The sequence below is a fragment of the Thunnus albacares genome, chromosome 11 (genome assembly GCF_914725855.1).
Source record: "Thunnus albacares chromosome 11, fThuAlb1.1, whole genome shotgun sequence".
Lineage (NCBI taxonomy): Eukaryota > Metazoa > Chordata > Actinopteri > Scombriformes > Scombridae > Thunnus > Thunnus albacares.
This window is the reverse complement of record NC_058116.1, coordinates 7,603,137-7,624,321: the sequence shown is the minus strand read 5'-3', so window position 1 is coordinate 7,624,321 and position 21,185 is coordinate 7,603,137. Positions and strand designations below refer to the sequence as shown.

Below are 21,185 nucleotides of genomic sequence, written 5' to 3'. Positions count from 1 at the left end.
GTTCGTTACCGGTATGACTCATTGCAAGTGTTTGTGTGAAATGCTGCCACATCACTAATATGAACACACGAGCACCTGAATAATAGGTCTTTTTTATTAACAGACATCATGAAAATGTCAACAGTAACAAAATTTTTTAGTCCATTTAAAAAAAAAAAAAGTGGGTTGGATTGACAAGACTCCTCCCACATAATAACTTAATGAGGGAGAGGGTAAAAGGAGGGAGGTTGTGCTCCGATAAGTAAATGTAACCAATATTCCATCTTTCTGTGCCTAATTTACTCATCCAATGATTAAAGCAGTAAAATCTGGCTTTCAGCAACACAGTTTCTGCCCGTTAAATCACGCTTTTTAGTTACTATTATGTCAAGGAAAGTGGAATATCGGACACATTTTACACAGTATTAAAATGGGGGCATGTCACAAAGCAGGATCAGAGTTAGCCAACAAGCCTTCCTAAATACTCTGAGACATCATTTCAGAGGCCGAAGAGAAAGAATATCTGACTGCGAGTACACTAAAGCTAGAGATTAAGTTTTTCTTTGTTCACTACCACACAAGCCACACCTACATTGTGTTTTAATAGCATTATTAAGTCAGCAGGCTAATTTAGTGATCCATATCATGGGACACCCCCCAAAAAACAGACTGGTAGGCAACACAAGCAAATAGAGAACAGAAGCAGACACAAAAAAAGTGAAGCACCATCAGAGAACATGATAGTGAATTAAAAGAGAGATAGAGAGAGGGGTGGGGTGGGGAGTGGGGGTTATTTACAGAGGGGGGGGGGGGGGTGGCTGTCAGTGTGTGCCTTTGTCAACAATACAGGTCACCATGAGTACATAGGGGGGTTTTTGCAAATCCAGCTGCTCCAAAGATAAAAGAAAAAAGGTTCCCTAAAGGAGTAGTGTGAGAGCACGGCTGTGTCCAGAAACACACTTCTGAGGCTGTGTGAATCTGAACGGACAGAGAGGATGTAAATAGGATAGAAAATGTCATCTTTGTCCTGCGGGCATGGCTGAACTCTGCTCTCAGTAATCTTTACCCTTACTTCCTTTCAGATAGACACAGGTGACAAGGGAGGAGGGACATGGACAGTGTTACTAGACAGGAGCCTTAATACACTGTACAGTAGTGTGTGTGTGTGTGTGTGCGTGTGTATGTTTGAATGTCTTGTATGTGCAGGTGTGTGTGAATGTGTCTCCTCTGTAATGTGTAAATTGTGTGTTCACGCGTGTCTCCCTTATGGCAGCAGCTGCATCTTAGGCCTCGCTCTCTCCGGCTGATGAGGTGTTCTGCACTTCCTCCTCCAGAATGGGCACGATCAGGTTGTCCTTGGACATCAGGTTGTACTTCATTACGAAGCGTGTGAACCGGTGACACAGGAACGTTTCATTCTGTACATACACACACGACATGACCAAAACAATGAAAATCTGCATCCTGTTTCTTCACCATTCTGCAGTCCTGTCATTACTTTTTTAACAGCACTCGGTGTGTCACCTTGGCTGTTATTTCATTGTCACTGAGGTCAAAAACTCACAAGAAAATGTAACTCTCAAGTCATTACTAACACTGGCTGTAGAAGTTATGTGGGACTATTGTTCATAAGCATATATATTATAGTTGGTAAAGTAATAAACTTGGTAAGATTTGTATTTTGAGGTGTAATTGTAGGATTTTAGGTCTCTATTCTGCATTTTTCCACAGACACCCACCTCATACTTATCAAATATCTGGCGGTGATGGAAGTAGGCATGAGAGAATATCCTATAGATGCGACGACAGACAGAACCCAGTTTGGCCACTGATGACTCCTTGATGCTCACCCTGGAAACAGAAATCAGACACCGTTAGATCCTGCTGCTAGACGATTCCTATTCAATGTAAAGCCAAAGTTGTTTAAATGCCCAGTGGCTGATGACTGACCTGCTGGGGAAGTATTTGTTGCTATTGAGAAGACAGGCAGCTCCGTCCAGCGTGTGCCTGGTATAATCAATGGCAGGGCACTACAGATGAAGCAGCAACAAAAGATAAACAAAGAAGACACATAGATTAGAATTATGTTTTGCCTCGCATGAAGCTCAGGGATTCATATATATGAAAGTTGTCCATAGAGGTAATAATCAATACTGTGAAAACCAGTCTTGACTCACCTCTTTGGGTGTCTTGTGGGCAGCACATAAAAAGATCCACTGCTCTGTGGCTGTCATCTGGGTGCAAGTGTCTGGATGGCACTCACTCTGGGGGAAGAAAGACCAGCATCAGTACTGCTGATACAAAGTAAACATTCCTAACAAGGACAGATCCATCTGTACATCTGTCTCTTCAAACAGTATCCGTTAGTGGTGACGTTCTGACAAGATCTACGTCTGCTGTCTGTGCCACCAAAGGAGCCTGTTTGCTATAAACAGCTGGAGGAAACATCAGGATCTAGGACAACTTTTGATGTGTGGCTACATAAGATCCAGATGAAAATCCATTTACAGAATGAGACAACAGAACAAATATTATCACTTTGAAGCTGCAGCAATAATAGCTGGCTCATCGGGTTCTGAAATAAAGAACTGACGACTATATCTTGAATAGGAAATTTAATTCTGTCATTGAACTAACATTAGATGTATTAGAAACTGCCCATCCCAGATCTTTGCATTTGGTACAGACACGAGATTGAGACTGTGTCCTTGGATCAAAGCAACATCGAGTTTTGAAACATTTTTGATCTGAGTGTCTGTGAGCAGAGCACACTTACCTGCAGTTTGACTGCTAGTCCATTGAGCTCCAGGCAGAATTGCCTACAAATAAGACAGAACAGGAGCACAGTCAGAATTTTAAAAAAAAAACATGAGCATGAGTGAGTAATCTTGGCAGATTCAACCATGATTTGTACTTGAGCAACCAGATGATCAAACGTTTATTTTTTTTAAACACATACCTGAGGTGCTCATACTTCCACACCCCCTCATCCTGACCCTCTGGAGGTTCCAGGATTTTGTCGATGTTGGAGCAATCTGACCGAATGTTCTGCTGTATGTACTGTAACAGAGCATCACACATGCACTTTTAGTAGGCGCTCACACAGTCACAGCAACACCATCTCCATTACCTTAATGTGGCCATGATTAACTGTTAATCCACAATGCCTATAATAATAGTAATGATTCTAGTTTACAGTTTCTACTGTGTGTGGGACATTAAAATAAGGATACCAGCAAAGATCAAGTTTCAAAACACCATAGCATGTAGGCCACACTACCAGCACGAGTTGTTTTTATGATCTGTGTTATGACACTATGTCTGAGATTTTGAATGTGAAACTGTAATACTGCGGCATAGTCTGAATGTAACGCCATCATATCACCCACAACCACTCTGTTAGATTAAGGGACAGGTTCACAGTTTTTCAAGTGTGTCTTGAAACAACAGTCAGGTGCCCATATGAACAGTGAAAGAGGTTTCCCTGGCTGTAATCATTCCTCCTGTTCATACTGGCTATTAAAAGATCCCCTTCAAATGACTTTCAATGTAAGTGATGGGGGCCAAAATCCACAGTGTGTCCACACAGTCATGTAGTGCAAAAATGTATGACAGAGCTATTTTCTCTCTATTTTTTTAAATTATTATTTGTCAGACGTGACGCTGACTGACAACCCTCTTCATTTAAAAGTGTCAAACCTGCTACAACACACACAGTCATGTCGGTGAGGCCCTCTGATATGGCTAAGTCATCCAAAAAACTGAGGAAATCTACGCTAACAGCTAAATTAAAGAAGAGCAATACCAAACTATAAGCCTCATTTTACCAATGTTATTTTGTGATTATTATTTTTTATGGCTCAGTGCAATCACTCAATGTGAAAGATTATTTAAGGCCATTCACTTCTTCATGCTGATGTCTGAGTGTACTGTGTATTGAAGCACTTTCTTTGATTAAAAATAGCACAATGCTGTGTTGCAAATTCATTGATATATATTCATTTCATTCAATGTATGATTAAATTTTGAACACTTCCTTCTTGAATTGTTGAAATTTCATTAATCTACCACATGATTAGGACACTCTTACTGGTGACAAAATGTAGGCTACTTAAATTGTATAATACAATTCAGGAAAATTAAAACAGAAAACACAGAATATGGAAAAAAATAAAACAGAATCTGGAAAAAATTACAAAAGATTTCGGAAGACCATAGTTTAAAACCTATTTCAATGTTCATTCATTTGTTCATTCAATGTCATTTCATCCATGTTGCCCAACTCTAACTCCCCGCAGAGATGCATGCAGTTAGTAGTAATCCGGTTCAGTTTCCACCACCATGCCACTTCTGACCAGCTGAAAAGGGTGGGGAACACTGACTGACTGACATACACACACACAGAGACCATGACAACACACCTGTTGGACAGCCAGGGTGCTGTCCATCTCCTCAAACGATTCATCCGGCCAGTTGTAGAAATCCTACACATGGAGGAAGGACACATTTAGTCCACAAAGCTGCCACTGTAACATAACTTGACAAATGTTGCATAGCTGTCATCTGACGTCAACTAACACGAATCAATCAAGCCATGATACGACTCATGACTAACTTGAATGGAGGAACATTATATAACTGTTAAATGTTTGCTACCTGAAGTTTGGTTTGATATTTGGTGACTCCGACTCTTTATCTGTCTAACGTTACATTAACTTATTCAATCCTCGAAGCTAAGCTCGCTAGTTAGATAACGTCAGACGGGATGCGACTGCTTCCTGCAACACATTCAACGGTTGTTTGTTTGAGAATCGTATGCAAACTCCATTCACCAGATAGCCTATATAAGATTACTTGAGGAGTAATTATTGTCACACGAAGTTCCGAGACGTGAAGCAACACCCCTTGGGGGTCGTTTAAGTTAACGCTACTCCAGGAACTAGACGGGGCGGCAGCTAACGTTTAGCTAGCTGGCTATTTCCAGGTCAGGCCCTTCCTATATGTTGTCTGCGGCCAAGTTAATCATCAAAAGACGTGCAGTAAAACGACATGGTTCAAATGAAACAGCGTCGCGAAGTCGTGGGTGTTCATTTCCAATAACATTGTTCTACTCCCACCGGGTGGAAACCCACCTTTGCCTTGGTTCCAGGCCGATTCCTCCTGAGAACTGCAGTACCCTCCGCCATGACCATCGCGACAGAATGCCCGGATGTTCGTCAGCAGCTGTGACGTAGCAGCGGACTCGGATATGATCCGTAGGCGCTGCCTATTCAAATCACGTACTTGAGTAAAAGTATACCACATTGTAAAACTACTGCATTCAAAGTCTCACTTAAGTTGAATGAGGACGATCGAAATAAAGCCATAAACTCAATTACCTCTGTTTTTATCCGTAACGTCAAACAAAGTTTAACCTTTACATACTGTTCATACGACCCTCCGCAGTATGACCGGGCTCAATATCCCTTTGTAGTTAGTCCCTTTACCAAATTTTGAACCACAAATGTATTTTGCATCCACATATATCTCATCAGTCATTAATAAATGGGTGATTGTATATGTAATGTTTCAGACAGCAGAGTGCTTTCTAATGATGTCACATATATAATAATATATCGGTCAGAGTGATCAAACCACTACTTTTACTTTTATATTTTACGTACATTTTGCTGCTAATACTTATGTACTTTTACTTGAGTACAATTTTTCATGCAAGACTTTTACTTGTAATGGAGTATTTTTACATTGCTGAACTGGTACTTTTACTTAAGTAAAGGGACTTGAATACTTCTTCCACCACTGCCTAAATATATCATATAAAAATATTGCATGTAAAATATTAATCTGTCAGATGTGGAGTAAAAAGTACGATATTTGCCCTTGAAATGCACTGCAGTAGAATAAAGTAGCAGAAAATGTAAATATTCATGTAAAAAATTACAAGTACCTCCAAATTGTACTTAAACACAGTATCTGATTGTTGTTCCATTAGTTACATACAGGTAACTAAGTACATTCACTCAAGTACTGTATTTAAACATTTTGAGTTACTTGTACTTTACTTTGGTATTTACACTGGAGGACGGGTTCACAATTTTTCAAAATTCAAGTCTGTCTCAAAACAACAGTCAGGTGCCCGAATGAACACTGAAACAGTTTTTCTCACTGTAATCATTCCTCCCGTTCATACCGGCTATTAAAAGATCCCCATCAAATGTGTTTTCAATGTAAGTGATGGGGGACAAAATCCACAATGTGTCCACATAGTCATTTAGTGCAAAAATTCATTTTAAAGTTGTAAAGCTTATATGAGGCTTCAGCAGTCTGAGTTAGTCATATCAAGTGGATATCTGCCACATTTACAGTCTTTTTAGCATCACATTCCCTCTTTGTGTTGCCAAAAGAGGGACTTTGGCATTAAAAAGACTAACTTTGAAAGATATTGACTTAAGTTAACTATTTTGGATGGCTGAAGCTTCATATTAACATAAAATAAACTTGAATACATTTTTGCACATTTTGAGGGCTTTGGATTTTGTCCTCCATCACTTTATAAGCATATTTAAGGAATTGTTACAATGTTCACCTGTTTGGGCAACTGAATATTGTTTTAAGACATACTTGAAAAATTATGAACCTATCCTTTAAAGCTACTATACACATAAGTAATTGTGTTATTTATTGATGTAATTATAGTTTTTCAACTCATCTGACTTAATTGATTTTGGTCAGTACAGAGAAATATTTGTACTTTTTACTCCACAACATACTGTATAATTATAGTTACTGGTCAAATGGCAGATAAAGGCTTTATGAACAAAACATAATTCATAAAATTATAAAACATGATAAGGTATTTTATATTAAACTACTACTAATAGCCAAGGCTGGATTAACAATGGGGCAAAGCAGGCCACTGTCCAGAACTCAAGACACCAAGAAACCGAAATGTCCAACTCCCCTGCTCATCAGTTGATCTTTGGCCGTTGATCAATAAAAGATCTGTTGAGAATTTATACCACTAATACATCAACTAAGGTGGGTCCTGTATTATCAACTTATCTTGAGCCCTTAACTTGTAGAATGTGTCAAAATCTAGTTTTATTAATTTAGCTTATATTAGAATTATAGTGCTGAATATAATGTATTAAATGAAAATTACTGAAACCCTGACACAAGTAGTATTATTACAGCTTGGGGATACTAGTTGGTTTCTGTATCTGGGCAAATAATGAAGCTTCCATGTTTATCCTGCAGTGTGCATTGTACTTAATGGGAAATTTGGAGGCAACAGCTACATACACATACAGTTGGTAGTTGGATGTGGGTCTATAGGGACACAAAAGTACATTCTTGCCTCAGACCTCCAGGTCAAGTCTGCCATGACAGTAGAAAATAGTTGAAATTAGCTCCTCCTTAACCAGCTGTAACATAAAATGCTGCTTAAAGATAAATGCATCAGTAACAATACGATTATAATAAAAAAAAGGGCCTGTTTACTTTTGATACATTTAGCTGAACACAAAATCATATTGTCACTCAAATTTTGACTTGATCTTATAGTACACATTTATCTGTATACCAGTCATAAGACCTTTTTTAATTTAGAAAGATCAACTGAGATCATGTGGCTTTATCTTGCACTAAATCGGCTGATCACACATGGAAAGTCTTTTCCATTTCTATTTGTGAGATTTATTCCATCCCAAATATACATGCATACCAAAGCAACCTAAGATAAGGACAAAAGCTCTGGAAAAATCTGGTAAGTGAACCTTGATTTTAGTGTACTTTAACAGAAAAAAAGTTAACTGCTTTCAAGGACAGTATTTCATGAGACAGAAAGTCAACAGCTCGCCTTTATTATTATAACAAAATGTGATTAGAATTATTTACAATTGCAACAACATAGAAAAAAGAAAAACAGACATGAATGACGCAACTTAATTTCTTCTCTCTGGGTATGACAAGGACTTCAGTTCTATAACAACAAAGAAAGACGGCTCATTCGACGTATTTTCCAAGGATATCTCCGTCACGGAACAGGAAATAGTCCTGGAGGACAGAATAAGAAAACATGAAATTGACCCAGTATGACAGGAAACATCCTTGAAAGATCCCTTTAAAAATGACACTGTACCGCACCTTATCGTCCAGAATGACTTTAGTTCCACCGTACTCTGGTAAGAGGACCTTCTCTCCAACCTTCACACTGAGTGGCTGTACATTTCCTTTCTGGAAAAAAAAACATCAGGCAAAGAGTTACTCAACCACCCTGAGAGCCAAATTGCAACTATAAAAACACCACATTCCTTGTGGTATCTCCACCCTCACAGTTGGGTAATTACCTGATTGACAGAGCCAGGTCCTACTGCCACTACTGTGGCCTGCAGCACCTTGCCTTGAGACTTCTCTGGCAGCATGATGCCACCTTTCGTTACCGTCTCTGCTGTAAGGCGCTCCACCAGCACCCGGTCAAACAGTGGCAGGAATTTTCTGAAGGCCTGTGAGTGACCACAAAGAGAGAAAATGAGCCCATAACATCACTATCACATAACATTTGACTTGTGAAACACAACTGAATAAAGCCTTGATATTTGCTATAACAGCCCCCTTCATGGCCACTAGGGGGCTGTCTCGTGTCATAGATAGAGCATGTGTTACACAAAAAGTAAAGACCCCAACCCCCACTGACTTTATTGTAGGTTTTGCAACATCTGCAATCACACACTGATACCAAATAATCTCTATATAACTTGGTGCAGCACAATACCACCAAGTAAACTCTTATCTTGTTCAACTACAGTTAAAAATGCATGAGCTCAGGGTTTAGTTAAAATGTCATTAAATTTAAAAATCTTCTGGTTAAAACACAGGAATGATTAATCAACACTTGTGCTGCTCTGCAGGGAGAGGAGGAGGAGAGCACAAAGGCAGAGAAGGGAGGCAAGGCTACATTCAGCTTAAGTAAAGACAGCGTCCAAAGAATAAATGAGCAGCTCCTTCACAGAGACAGCCTTTGTGAAGTCAATTATTGCTCTGCTGAGTGTAATGAAAGTCAACTTTTCTTAATTATGTCCAAAATTTCAGGAAATGTCTGAAGTTACAAACTGCACATGAATGAAGCAGCTTTGTAAGATTTCAAACACCAGCTGCTGACAGTCTGATAACGGCAGATGATTCAAGTGACCTTGGGTGAAGGTTGTCTGGGAAAGAGGTGGTGGAAGTGGAAGGAGGGCGGGGAGAAGGATAGATCCCAGTTTGTTAACTGGCCAGAGGAGGTGGGGTCACTGCACTTTTTCATTGTGACTGTTTACCTTGAGGCTGGGAAGGACACCTCACTGATAAAATGCTTTGATGATAACATAAAGGCATCTTGGAATTTGAGGGAATTTCTGTCAAAGTTGCAAAATCTGATCACAAACACTATGCTGTGATAACAGCTTTGACTGACAATGAAACGTTACAAGATAACATTCCAGCCAGTTTGTCCAGTGTTCCAGAGGGGTCTCTGACTGGTTACGACTTTATGAGGTGGTAGGAGAAGCTGCATAAGATGGTTATGATTAACCTCACCTTTAATGACTGTTCAGACCACGTAACAATGTCATATGAATGAACTGTTAACGTTATACTGCAGTGTTTCTAATATTTTGTCCACCCCATTCAGATCAATGAAGGTTAACACCTCTCAGTATGATGCAATACAGTTCAACAGCCTCCAGAATGACCATAAAGTTAAATCAGTTTCAACAAAAACTGAACATGTACAGTAGTTTTACTAAGTGTAACCTAATAAATTGGCCACTCTGGGGTGTAATTAATACTCTCTGTATTCTAGTAGTACTTCTAGTAGTATCACTGTGAATGAATGAATGAATGAATGAATGAATGAATGAACGAACATAGAGTCATAGTATAGATAACTGGCACAAAAGACTGCACGCCTGCTGCTATGTAAAATGAGTTTTGCTCTGACCTGACACATGCTGGGCATGGGTAGCATGGATAGGTCATAAGGTCAGAGTCTACGTTACGGAAGCCGCAAATGACTAAAACGAACAAGTAATTCATCTTTTTCCATTGACTAAGGGCGTGACTAGTGCAATATAGGAGATGAATCTGACCAACAGGTAACATTTAAAACTGTAACACGGGATCACGAGTCTGCCTATGAGATGCCTGACTTCAGTCATGCACACGCTGCAGCTGCAGTGATGAATGTCAGGATCGGTTAGCCGATTCTCAGCTGATCTGACGAATCTCTGATGTCCGTTTCAGAATAGAAAAAAACAATTTATACTCATTCATTAGTAGAGGCCAGACATATATCTGTGAGCTGACAGTGGGTTCGTAACTGCACCTGCAGGGTTAACGTTAATGCTGCTAAAGCTCATTGATCACTACACTCATCATTCATTTGTCTAGATAAATATGCCTAAATGTTTCCTTCTCACCTGGCCTCTAAACTGTGTGACCTTGTGAATGAACGTTAAAGGCAGCTAACATTACATTAGCTGCTACCGATAACTTAGCCAGGTCAGATGCTAACCAGCCATATGTAGCTTGATAAATCATTCGGAAGATCCTATCTCATTTTCTCTACAAATGCCTTTTTTGGGACAAAGTCTCTTACCATTTCGTAATGTGTGAGGAGGTCTGAGAGACGGCTTGGAGCTGCACCCCGGTTTCTTCGTGAGCGTGGATGTGACACACTTGAAGGGGAATCTCTCCACGTGAGGAAATATCCAGAACCCTCCTGCGCAAGTGCGCATGCGCATTACATGTCCCAAAACTTGCTGGGCGATTCTTTTAACTAATAGAACGTTCTAGAACGCCCAACGCGAAGAGCAAAAACACTACTTTGTGTTTCTTCAGAATTCTAATTTTAATTTAGTGGTTTGTCTCATTTTAAAAACATTTCCACATAGAGCAATATTGCACAACGTCAACTTTGACCTTTATTTTTTTCCTCCAATGGCACAGGCGAAAATTCTGGAATCGTCAGCCCGGGAACGAGCGTCGACTCATTTTATGAATAAATGTCTTAAACACGACGACTTGTACACTCACTTTACCACTCTGTGATATTAATAATTATAATTCTGAGTAACACATGAGTTGTTTTCATTAAAAATATGAATATAAAGCCCATTATCTACACTAGTTTTAACGTTATTCATAGTCCGGGGCGTGCCGGTAAATTACCCGGATGTGATTGGCCATGTGCAGTCCCCTCTCTTCTGCTCAATTGCACCATACTGCTGTCCTCTCCTCCAGTCGTTATATCATTCCGTCTCGCAGACGTGCACCTTGTAGAAACTACAAGCCCTCTTACCTCACAAGTAAGTGCTGACAATTTCTAATGTGTTTAAAGCTACGTAGCAAATATTACAGGCTGTATACTTTCGACCAACGCTGGCCTTTTTACGTGTAACGGTGTGTTAGCCAAGAGGTGACATTTTTCAGGGAACGCTAGCTTCAAAGTGCTTCTAGCGTGATTGTACTTCTCAACTGCAAGGGCATGCATGCTGAAATGTTACAACGGACTTCAATTAGCTGGCCAACTATCTTTGCAGCGGCCTAAATGTTCTTAATTTAGACGGACACTGAATTTTATTCATTCAGGGGTGTCGTGTCTCGGGTCTGACTGGTGAAATCTTAAATTTCTATATTGAAGTCCTGTTCTACTGGAGTGCTGTGAACAACTTAAATGATGATTCAGGAAGAGTCTTTATTAATCACGGTGCGCCTTAAATTACACAAGTGTCGAGCAGTTCTTGGTCAGAGGGTGGCTCACAGTGTGATGGGGAGGCAGTTCCTGCACATGCTTTTCACAATTTGACCTTGTGACGCACGACCTGAAGAGGACACGTGGGTTTAACAGGAACAGCTTTTGGGATATATTTTATAACCCAGTCACGATCAATTTTAATGTAAATATGAATCTGGTTCTTCATTATGAATTCAATGAATAGGACAGTGGGCGGGTAGCTAGACGCAGTGGTCGTTTTTCTTCAGGGGGTTAATTGGGACATGGCCACAGGCATTTAAACGTTTAATATCAATATGTGGAAGTAATTGCTGGAGCGATTAGTCAAACAATTTCTATGATCAATTAAACATTTTAAGACAATCAAGCAAAAATGCCAACAAAAACATTTACTAGTTGCAGCCTCTCAAATGCAAGAATCTGCTGATTTTCTCTGTTTTTACATCATTGTCTTTGTGTTTGAACTGTCGAATGGACAAAACAAGCAGTTTGAAGATGTCTCCTTCAGCTCTGATAAATTATGATGGGCATTTTCTGACAATTTATTGATCAGAATTAATCCTATGATTGAAAAGATGATGGACATATACATAAAAAAGGTAGTTGCTGGCCTAATGGGATTGAATATACTTAGATAGTTGTGATCAACCAAATTAGAAAGTAGCATTCAAAACCATAGTTAAGTTATATATTAATATTAATCTATTATGGTGGTTTGGAAGCCCTTGAAACCGATGCAAATTGAAGGTTTGCTGTGACATGTTTTCCTGGTTTAAGAGCACTTTTTTTATGTTGGTGTATGCCACTCAGATAATCCTGAAAATGTTTTACTAGCTGATAAGTAGTTCATTCATTGACTGGTGGTGCTGCATACCACCAGTGACCACTAGGGGCAGAGTTAACCTTTGTAACACATCATCTGTCCTCCTGGGGTGGTGTGGGGTGATGAATGGACATGGAGAATAATTATTTAGGTGTACTTTGGTTGCATTCATCGCATGGCAAACACATCTATTTTCAGTGCACATAAATATCATGTGACATGAACTTCCAGCCCTTTCAAAGAGCTCCGGTACATCTCAGTGATCATTAATAGGGTGGGATGTGGTCTCAGATATGTTGCCTTAATTACACCCTTTGTCTTTTCCTCCTATAGAGATGTTTCGTTTACCAACAGTCATGAAGCAGGTGAGGCCTGTTTGCAGGGCACTGGCTCCTCACCTCACACGAGCCTACGCTAAAGATGTGAAGTTTGGACCTGATGCTCGTGCCCTCATGCTGCAGGGAGTGGATCTGCTGGCTGACACTGTGGCTGTCACCATGGGCCCAAAGGTAATGAGAGGGCTTGTTGTGAATCCTCTGGCTGGATTTTTACTCATAGTTTCTTATTTGGGATTTATCAAATATGTAATTTGGACCTCACTGGCCACACTGTAAACCCCTTTATCTCAACAATGTCTATCTCTATTCCAGGGTCGCACTGTTATCATCGAGCAGAGCTGGGGAAGCCCTAAGGTCACCAAGGACGGCGTGACGGTGGCCAAGAGCATCGACCTGAAGGACAAGTACAAGAACATCGGGGCCAAGCTGGTGCAGGATGTGGCCAACAACACCAACGAGGAGGCTGGTGACGGCACCACCACTGCCACAGTGCTGGCTCGTGCCATCGCCAAGGAGGGCTTTGACACCATCAGTAAAGGTGCTAATCCTGTGGAGATCCGCCGTGGTGTCATGATGGCCGTAGAAACCGTTATCAATGAGCTGAAAAAGCTCTCCAAGCCAGTCACAACCCCTGAGGAAATCGCACAGGTAAACATTCTTAGAAATTATACGTAGTTGTGTAACATCTTAAATCTGTAATGTATATAAACAAAAAGCAAGACTTTAATAGTGTCGTTTATATTTCAGGTTGCTACAATCTCAGCCAATGGAGATGAGGAGATTGGTAACATCATTTCCAATGCCATGAAGAAAGTTGGTCGCAAGGGAGTCATCACTGTCAAGGTTAGTTTCAATGTTTCATTCATGTATAAAAAGACGTCTGCACTGCTCTAATGATCGCTTAATCAGGTAAAACCTGTAAATATGTTGTTCTTTTATGTGATAAAATGAGTCATGCTTTTTGTTTCAGGACGGAAAGACTCTGCACGATGAGCTGGAGATCATTGAGGGTATGAAGTTTGACCGTGGTTACATCTCCCCATACTTCATCAACACCGCCAAGGGTAAGGGTCATATTGGCTTCTTGTGTAACTTAAGCTTTACAATTTGCTACAGTAGAGATGAAGTTGAGCGTGTCTATTCAACACTTCCTGCCCTCCTCATTCTTGACTACAAAGAAATACTGTATAAATGTATTCTCTCCATTATCTTTGTTTCTACTAGGCCAGAAATGTGAGTTCCAGGATGCCTACCTGCTACTGAGTGAGAAGAAGATCTCCAGTGTGCAGAGCATTGTGCCAGCCCTGGAGATTGCCAACCAGCACCGCAAACCACTGGTCATTGTGGCTGAGGATGTGGATGGAGAGGCCCTCAGCACCTTGGTTCTCAACAGGTACTTTGTTTGTTTGTTGTTAGCTCTAAATAAATAGCTGTTAGTCTGAAAAGATTAACCAAATGAGAGAATTGTTTACATAGGAAAATGTATTTGAATGAGTTGAAAGGTTGTGAATATTCAATGACTTCATTCACAGGCTCAAGGTTGGACTGCAGGTGGTAGCAGTCAAAGCTCCAGGCTTTGGAGACAACAGGAAGAATCAGCTGAAGGATATGGCCATCGCCACCGGAGGCACTGTAAGTCCACTCTTCATTCTCAAGTAGCTGACAGTTGCTATGCTAAATTGTATGAACCACGAAGTTTGAATATAGAAGAAGACATGCAGACTCTTTTTCTTTTTTCTGTTTTCCAGGTGTTTGGAGATGAGGCTTTGGGCATTGCTCTCGAAGACATCCAGGCTCACGACTTCGGCAAGGTTGGTGAGGCACAGATAACTAAAGATGACACCTTGCTGCTGAAAGGAGGCGGCAACCCAGCTGACCTGGAGAAACGGGCAGCAGAGATTGTCGAGCAGCTGGAGAACACCACCAGTGACTATGAGAAAGAGAAACTCAACGAGAGGCTGGCCAAGCTGTCTGACGGAGTGGCTGTGCTCAAGGTGTGTGTCTCAAATACAAGTGAAGACATATCTGTTTTGAAGACAGTACTGATAAGTTATAGTTTTCCTCCAGAAAAATAAAATCTTACACCCATGCTCTGTTTCAGATTGGAGGAACAAGTGATGTGGAGGTGAACGAGAAGAAGGACCGTGTGACAGATGCTCTGAATGCCACACGGGCAGCTGTGGAGGAGGGCATCGTACCTGGTGGAGGCTGTGCTCTGCTGCGCTGCATCCCCTCCTTGGATGCCATCAAACCTGCCAATGCCGACCAGAAGATGGGTTAGTAAAACAAAAAGGCTCAGATGTACTGAAACTGTATTACTTAATGATAGTTTTACCTTTTTAAAAACATCTCTGACACACAAGACCTGGATCGTTTACTGTGGCTGAAGATCCGACTATAGACAAATGTTGACTGGTTTGTCAGCTTGCACCTGCAAAATGGCAAAAAGACTTGTTGCATTAGCAGTAGTCTGTTCGAACCAGCCAGTGCATTTGAAACAACTTATCTCACTCCATGTTTGGCTTTTTCACACAATGAAAAGCATTAAGCCACCACAACTGATGGCTGACTGTGTTTTTACAGATTTAAACAAGCAGCCATATTTGTGACATTTCAGGATTTGTGTAGAGAGGAACAGATTCATTATTGTACATCTAATTTCCTCTCATCTCCTCCTCGTTCCCAACAGGTGTGGAAATCATCAGACGGGCACTCCGTATCCCCTCCATGACCATCGCTAAGAACGCAGGTGTGGAAGGTTCGCTAGTAGTGGAGAAGATCCTGCAGGGACCAGCCGAGGTCGGCTACGATGCCATGCAGGGAGAGTACGTCAACATGGTGGAGAGGGGCATCATCGACCCCACCAAGGTACAGTGCTCATTCATTGTCAATGTGTAGTGTTGCTGAACAAAACCTTGATTATTCATACGGTAAACCACATGGCTTCACAAGACATAAGAAAGACACAGAAGACATAAGAGGCAGACTTAGAAAGCGTTACCTGTATTCTACAGATTGTCCACTCACATACTGGTTCTTAATATGCATCTTAATTTAAAAACCTGAACCCGGTCAATACTGCCACTCAGTGGTGAAGAATGATTTTAACATGGAAAGTAATATTAGTTTTCTTTCCATTGTGGCATACATCATTTTTCGATTAGGGACAATACATGCAAATATGTACTTGCAACAATTAAAGGATAATTGGCAGTTGGCCTGTGATATTATTAGGAAGAGGAAATCATGTTCAAATAGTATTAGCCAATGTAGCACTGAGGATTATGCTTTTAAAGAAAGAACACAACATATTAATATGTGTGTATATAAAAGAATCTAGATTATTTAAATTTTATTCAACTCAGCATTGATTTGGTCATGCAGTGTAGGTACATATGTAAAACCAAAACAGTGAGTTGATTCATTTGATTGTCAATCACTGGTAGCAGCTTTTCAGATGTGACTTCATATAACTGTAAATTGAACATCTTTCAGTTTTGGACTTCTGGTCACACAAAACAAACAATATGAACATGTCACCTTGGGCTCTTGAGAACTTGTGTTGGTTATGTTTCACTATTTTACAGACTAAAAGATTAATTTATTTGATCTAAAAAAAAAAAAACCTGACTGCAGCCTGACTACATGTGCAAGTGTGTGTGTAAGTGTTGCTCTGAGCATATGCTTTAATTAGTCACCACAATCAGTGGAAGATGATCTGAGTCAGATGAGGCACACTTAGAATGACATACCATTTACTAAACATAGTATAGTCACATGGTATTGTGTTGAGTGAGTTGCCATGCAGAACATGGATATGTTGTAACCTCCTGTTGCTTCTCCAGGTGGTGAGGACAGCACTGCTGGACGCAGCAGGAGTAGCCTCCCTGCTCTCCACTGCCGAGGCTGTCGTCACAGAGATACCCAAGGAGGAGAAGGATATGCCAGGAGGCGGCATGGGAGGCATGGGAGGCATGGGCGGTATGGGTGGCATGGGAGGCGGCATGGGTTTCTAAGCCAAGCTTCCTGACTTGCTGTACAGACTAATCAGCAGAGTGGTGCTGGGGGTGGCTGTGGAACAAAAGAACCCTCCAAGAACCTGCACCCACTTCCACCAAAAATCTGCCCACACTGACTGACTGACCATGAGTATGTTGGAGCCCCACTACTTCACATGATTCTGCCTCCTGCTTCATTGTCCTGGAGGAGCCAGCATCACCTGACTCTGTGCTTCTGTCCCATTCATCCAGTCTGCCCAGAAACTGGGGATGTGAGCCCAAACAAGCCCAGTTACTACATGAGAACCCTCTATACAGCTCTATTTTACTCCCATGACTCTGTTCAATGAAACATTGACATGCGCACAAAGCTCGTAGTTCATAATGTAAAAAGTGCTCAACAGAAAGGAAAGTGCTTATACAGGTGATGCCATTTTGATCTCTGTAAGAGGTAGTTAAGTGATTAAAAATGGTCAATGAAGAAACTTCACAGAAACTAACATAGTATACATGATTATAATCTATATTACTGCAAAGAGAGCAGACCTTGAACGAGAGAAGATGCCTAGGCAGGAATGTGTCACTGTCCTTTATTTTTGTTGTAGTATTTTGTTAATTCATGTTTTGGTTTTTTATATATCTGTCTTGGTTTTGCCCAGCTAAAATAGTGGGTTAAAGCCTGTCATTTGATTTAATTAAAACAATTTTCTTACAGAACTTGAGCATTTTCTGTGACTTTGTCTCTGAAGTGACGCTTCATTATATTTACCTGGTGATGGGTGAAAAAAGATCCCTCTGAGTTCCCTGTTACTTCTCCTACCTTGTACCTGACCATGATTGGATGAAGAGTGCCTAAAGTGTCACCAGGGGCCTGGTGAAAACAATGTGAAATTTTTAAATAATGTTTACTGATGTCTGCTGCACTGGTACTAGGAGACTATAATGTATGCAGCATTTTGAGTTTTTCATCTGATTGACTGTCATCCTTCACATTAATGATGGTCATAGGATCAGCTGAACACTGATTTCACAGTATAATATGAGAGGGGGGGGCCGTCTGACAGGGGAGCAAGATGGGACTCAAGTTACAGAGCAGTTACGAAGTCTAAATATGACAACATGGTGCCCTTGTGCAGTTAAACATTGACCTTGTGTGACGCAGCTTACACGTCTCCATACGCTCTGCTTTAAGTAAGCAAGTACAAAAAAAACTACATACATAAAACGCAGGTGGTGTTTTGTTTTCAATATATTATTCCTTTGCAAAATAACATAGCAGTGATCATTCGACTTCTGTTTTGTACAATGTAGACATTGATTAATTGTGATTTCTTTTATTTAATAAACAAATTGTTCTGTGTTGGTTACTTGAGTTCTTTGTAAACAACTTTTTTCCACTGTGTTGCTCAGTGAGTATTACTATGTGATCATCAGTCTGTCACATAACCATTGAAATAGTACAGGAGTGGATGTTTTTTTCCAAACATTTTTCATTAGCTGAGGTTCAAAGTTCATTAAGGCCGTTTACTAGCTGCTCTGGGGCTTTCATATCACATGATCTTCACATGAGCTGTCAGGGGAATTGCAGATGTTCAAATTTCCACTTTTCCATTTTCCATGTTGGCATAAAAGCTTCAGGTTCAAAGTTCATTCTTGAACTTGGAAACTGGTTAAGAAAAAAAAATCTCACTGGAGCTTTTAATCACATCACATAATCCTCATGAGCAAGTGAAAAATGTACACTCCAACTGCTGATGAAGATTATGTCAGCTCCTGGAAAACTACTAAATGGACCTTGTGGTGTGATTGGTTGCTCAACTATTCAATAGGTGTAATGAAGGCCAAGAGCTTGTGCTGTATGTTCAGCTGACTGATAGTTACACCTGTCCTGGTTCATTCATGGTTCTCTTCTGGACATGTCGTCTTTCACAACATCTGGAAATCTATTAAAGATGACTCTTATGTGTTTGCATGACATGTCAAATATGATTTAACACAAAATTTACTAATAATACCATGTTATTTTAGAAATGCCCCAGTGACCCATTTCTCTGTGGACATCCCCCAAACTATTATTATATTTGACTTTTCTTCAACAAGAAAAACCTTAAGAGTTCAAATTAAACTTTGCCCTTTGCCACCAGTAACATTTCTAGACCTCATGACTGCCTGTTCAAATGCAGCCATGCTTCATACCAGCAGATCTATTCTTACCGCTCACATGATGACCATATTTCTGTGCAGCCAAGGGGCCATGAACCAGTGTTAATGAATAAAACAAAAAAGGCTTTTTTTATTTTTTTGAAAAAATAGTTTATAAATCATGCAGTCAGTACATCTTTTCTGAAATTATTCAACACAAACATTTACACAAAAAAAACAAACAAACTTTCCCCCATCCCGTCAAACATACAAACACATTTTCATTTCTTTAAAAGCGACGTATATAGATAGGTCTTTCTTGTGTGATATTTACACTTGTTCTTAAACTAAGTAATAAATATGATAAAATGAGTATAATGCTTAAAAATAATGATAAATATGTAGCCAGTTGGCAGAGAGGCACTGTGTGAGTGTTGTGGCTTTGACAGTTGGAATTGTGACGGTTTCAGGGTGGCAGATACCTCGCTGAAACAGCATCCTGACTGACAGGACAGGGTCAAGGTGTGTGACCTGTCCTCTGCCGAGCCAGCTGGGCCCTTATATTGATGGTGGGTATAGTTACTTGCTTAGCTGCATTTAAAAATAACACTTATACTGCTGATATTGCACACTTAAGAAAACTCCGCTGTATAATTTAGCTACTCTTTTGTCCAGCATCGCTCCCATAATAATGACGGGAGCATAGTGTATGTAACATTCAGAAAAATAAAAGCTCAGCACCTTTTGAACGGTGCGTGTATTCCTGATAATATACAGTACGTTTAGTACATCTGTCTGCAGTCATTTTTCACATCCTCTTACACATCCTCTTTATACAAAACATGTGACTGAAACTTAAAAACATGACTCCAGTGACAGTGTCTAACCTGCGCCTGCCATTTATTCTTACAAAATACAGTATGTGGTGCTGTTGTATTAGCCAAATTTCCTTTTAGAGTTTAGGTATTAATCTCTGCTTTGTGCCCTTTTTTATTGAAGTGATCACATCTATTTGGACCCCGGTCTTAGTTGGTAGTGCAGGTCGGGTTATCATCACATACTCTGTACCCAACGAAAGCATTGTTACCCTCTCTCTAACCTCTGCCCTACTGTGGGACCAGCACTAGCTGTAACACTATCCATAAGCAACTGTGAAGTATAACCACATCATTCCTACATCAGGAACCTTTAAGAAATTGTTTCAGTTCTGAAATTACTTCTTGTTTTCATTTCTATTCTACTAAAATCACACATTTTAGGAAATGTGTCATAACAAACAAGCTTTGCTCATTAGTATGCTGCACTGCTATAACCACTGCTTAGTATTCAAGGTTAAAAAGATGGCCGTGGTCTCTCTAATGACACCACAGTGGATGAGCGGTTAACTGTCACACAGACAGCTCCGTGTCATCCTCACTGACTACATTATAGGATTTCAGTCTTAATCAACACGCTGTAACATCCTGTAGCCTCACCTGAACTCCTGCACACGTCTGCTAAAAATGGAAAATAAAACGCTCACTTCTCACCTAAAACTTGTTTGTATCCCAACACTGGTATTTCGGGAAAATAATCTACTTATACATCATGATATCTGTGTCACTGAAGAGGAAAATAGAGTATATCAAACTTCTACTGTATTCAATGTATGTTATGTACTGTGCAGTGTCTTCCTACAGCCGCTTTGCAAGTGTAAAGTTGTTGCAGTGCTGCCAGCAGTAGTAGTAAAATGGTGGTTACAGCAGTGTAGTTAACTATTGAGTATGGCTAATGTTTACAGATGTGATGACATACTTGCTTGACCAGTCATGGTCAACATCACTGCTGGGTTTGTCTGAAGGTTCATTTAGTTTCGCCTCCATGGAAACGCGTTCATTACCTGTGAACTCGGTTTCACAACCCTGCAAGTCAGTCTGTGTTTAACACCAAGGTCACAATTAGCTGGTGGACCATCATCAATGATAAAAAAAAATATAGGATATAGGAAGTTGCTGGGAATAAACTTGGTCGTTGCTGTAAGAAAGGCACTGCAGTTTTCAGTTAGAACACAGGTAGTCTCTTTGTTCTCTCTACTCCCTCATTTCTCTCTCTGGTATTGTGTACGTGCGTGTCTGTGTTTTTTGCGGCAGGAG

The 21,185-nt window shown here is 40.3% G+C and overlaps 2 protein-coding genes across 4 annotated transcripts; one reads left to right on the top strand and one right to left on the bottom strand.

Moving 5' to 3' along the window:
• Positions 1-76: 76 nt before the first annotated feature.
• LOC122992203 (MOB-like protein phocein) lies at positions 77-10,927 on the bottom strand. Of its 3 annotated transcripts, XM_044365898.1 has the most exons (9): positions 10,616-10,927; positions 8,328-8,483; positions 4,401-4,463; positions 2,939-3,039; positions 2,756-2,798; positions 2,157-2,243; positions 1,930-2,009; positions 1,719-1,830; positions 77-1,397 (listed from the first exon to the last, which is right to left on the bottom strand). In XM_044365898.1, the coding sequence occupies exons 1-9, from the start codon at positions 10,616-10,618 to the stop codon at positions 1,263-1,265; spliced, it is 780 nt and encodes a 259-aa protein (XP_044221833.1). In that variant the 5' UTR covers positions 10,619-10,927; the 3' UTR covers positions 77-1,262. The 3 variants fall into 3 exon arrangements, with proteins under 3 accessions (XP_044221833.1, XP_044221831.1, XP_044221832.1); XM_044365896.1 differs by lacking the exons at positions 8,328-8,483; positions 10,616-10,927 and adding an exon at positions 5,112-5,217; XM_044365897.1 differs by lacking the exons at positions 77-1,397; positions 1,719-1,830; positions 1,930-2,009; ... (2 more) ...; positions 2,939-3,039; positions 4,401-4,463 and adding exons at positions 7,822-8,034; positions 8,125-8,214.
• Positions 10,928-11,196: 269 nt separating this feature from the next.
• On the top strand, positions 11,197-18,280 carry hspd1 (heat shock 60 protein 1). The gene is made up of 11 exons (XM_044365893.1): positions 11,197-11,324; positions 12,909-13,084; positions 13,226-13,561; positions 13,661-13,756; positions 13,884-13,977; positions 14,138-14,306; positions 14,446-14,545; positions 14,662-14,907; positions 15,015-15,189; positions 15,603-15,781; positions 16,759-18,280. Exons 1-11 carry the CDS (start codon positions 11,204-11,206, stop codon positions 16,927-16,929), a joined length of 1,863 nt encoding a protein of 620 aa, XP_044221828.1. The 5' UTR covers positions 11,197-11,203; the 3' UTR covers positions 16,930-18,280.
• The last annotated feature ends 2,905 nt before the right edge of the window (positions 18,281-21,185 follow it).

Excerpts from the sequence above, each read along its gene's own strand:
- LOC122992203 (XM_044365898.1), bottom strand. Across the intron at positions 3,040-4,400 it reads GCACCCTGGCTGTCCAACAG|TACATACAGCAGAACATTCG; the intron begins GTGTGTTGTCAT and ends GCTCTGTTACAG. Across the intron at positions 2,799-2,938 it reads TGGAAGTATGAGCACCTCAG|GCAATTCTGCCTGGAGCTCA; the intron begins GTATGTGTTTAA and ends TCTTATTTGTAG.
- hspd1 (XM_044365893.1), top strand. The coding sequence starts at position 11,204 with ATGTGCAGTCCCCTCTCTTCTGCTCAATTGCACCATACTGCTGTCCTC. Across the intron at positions 11,325-12,908 it reads CAAGCCCTCTTACCTCACAA|AGATGTTTCGTTTACCAACA; the intron begins GTAAGTGCTGAC and ends TTCCTCCTATAG. Across the intron at positions 15,782-16,758 it reads GCATCATCGACCCCACCAAG|GTGGTGAGGACAGCACTGCT; the intron begins GTACAGTGCTCA and ends TTGCTTCTCCAG.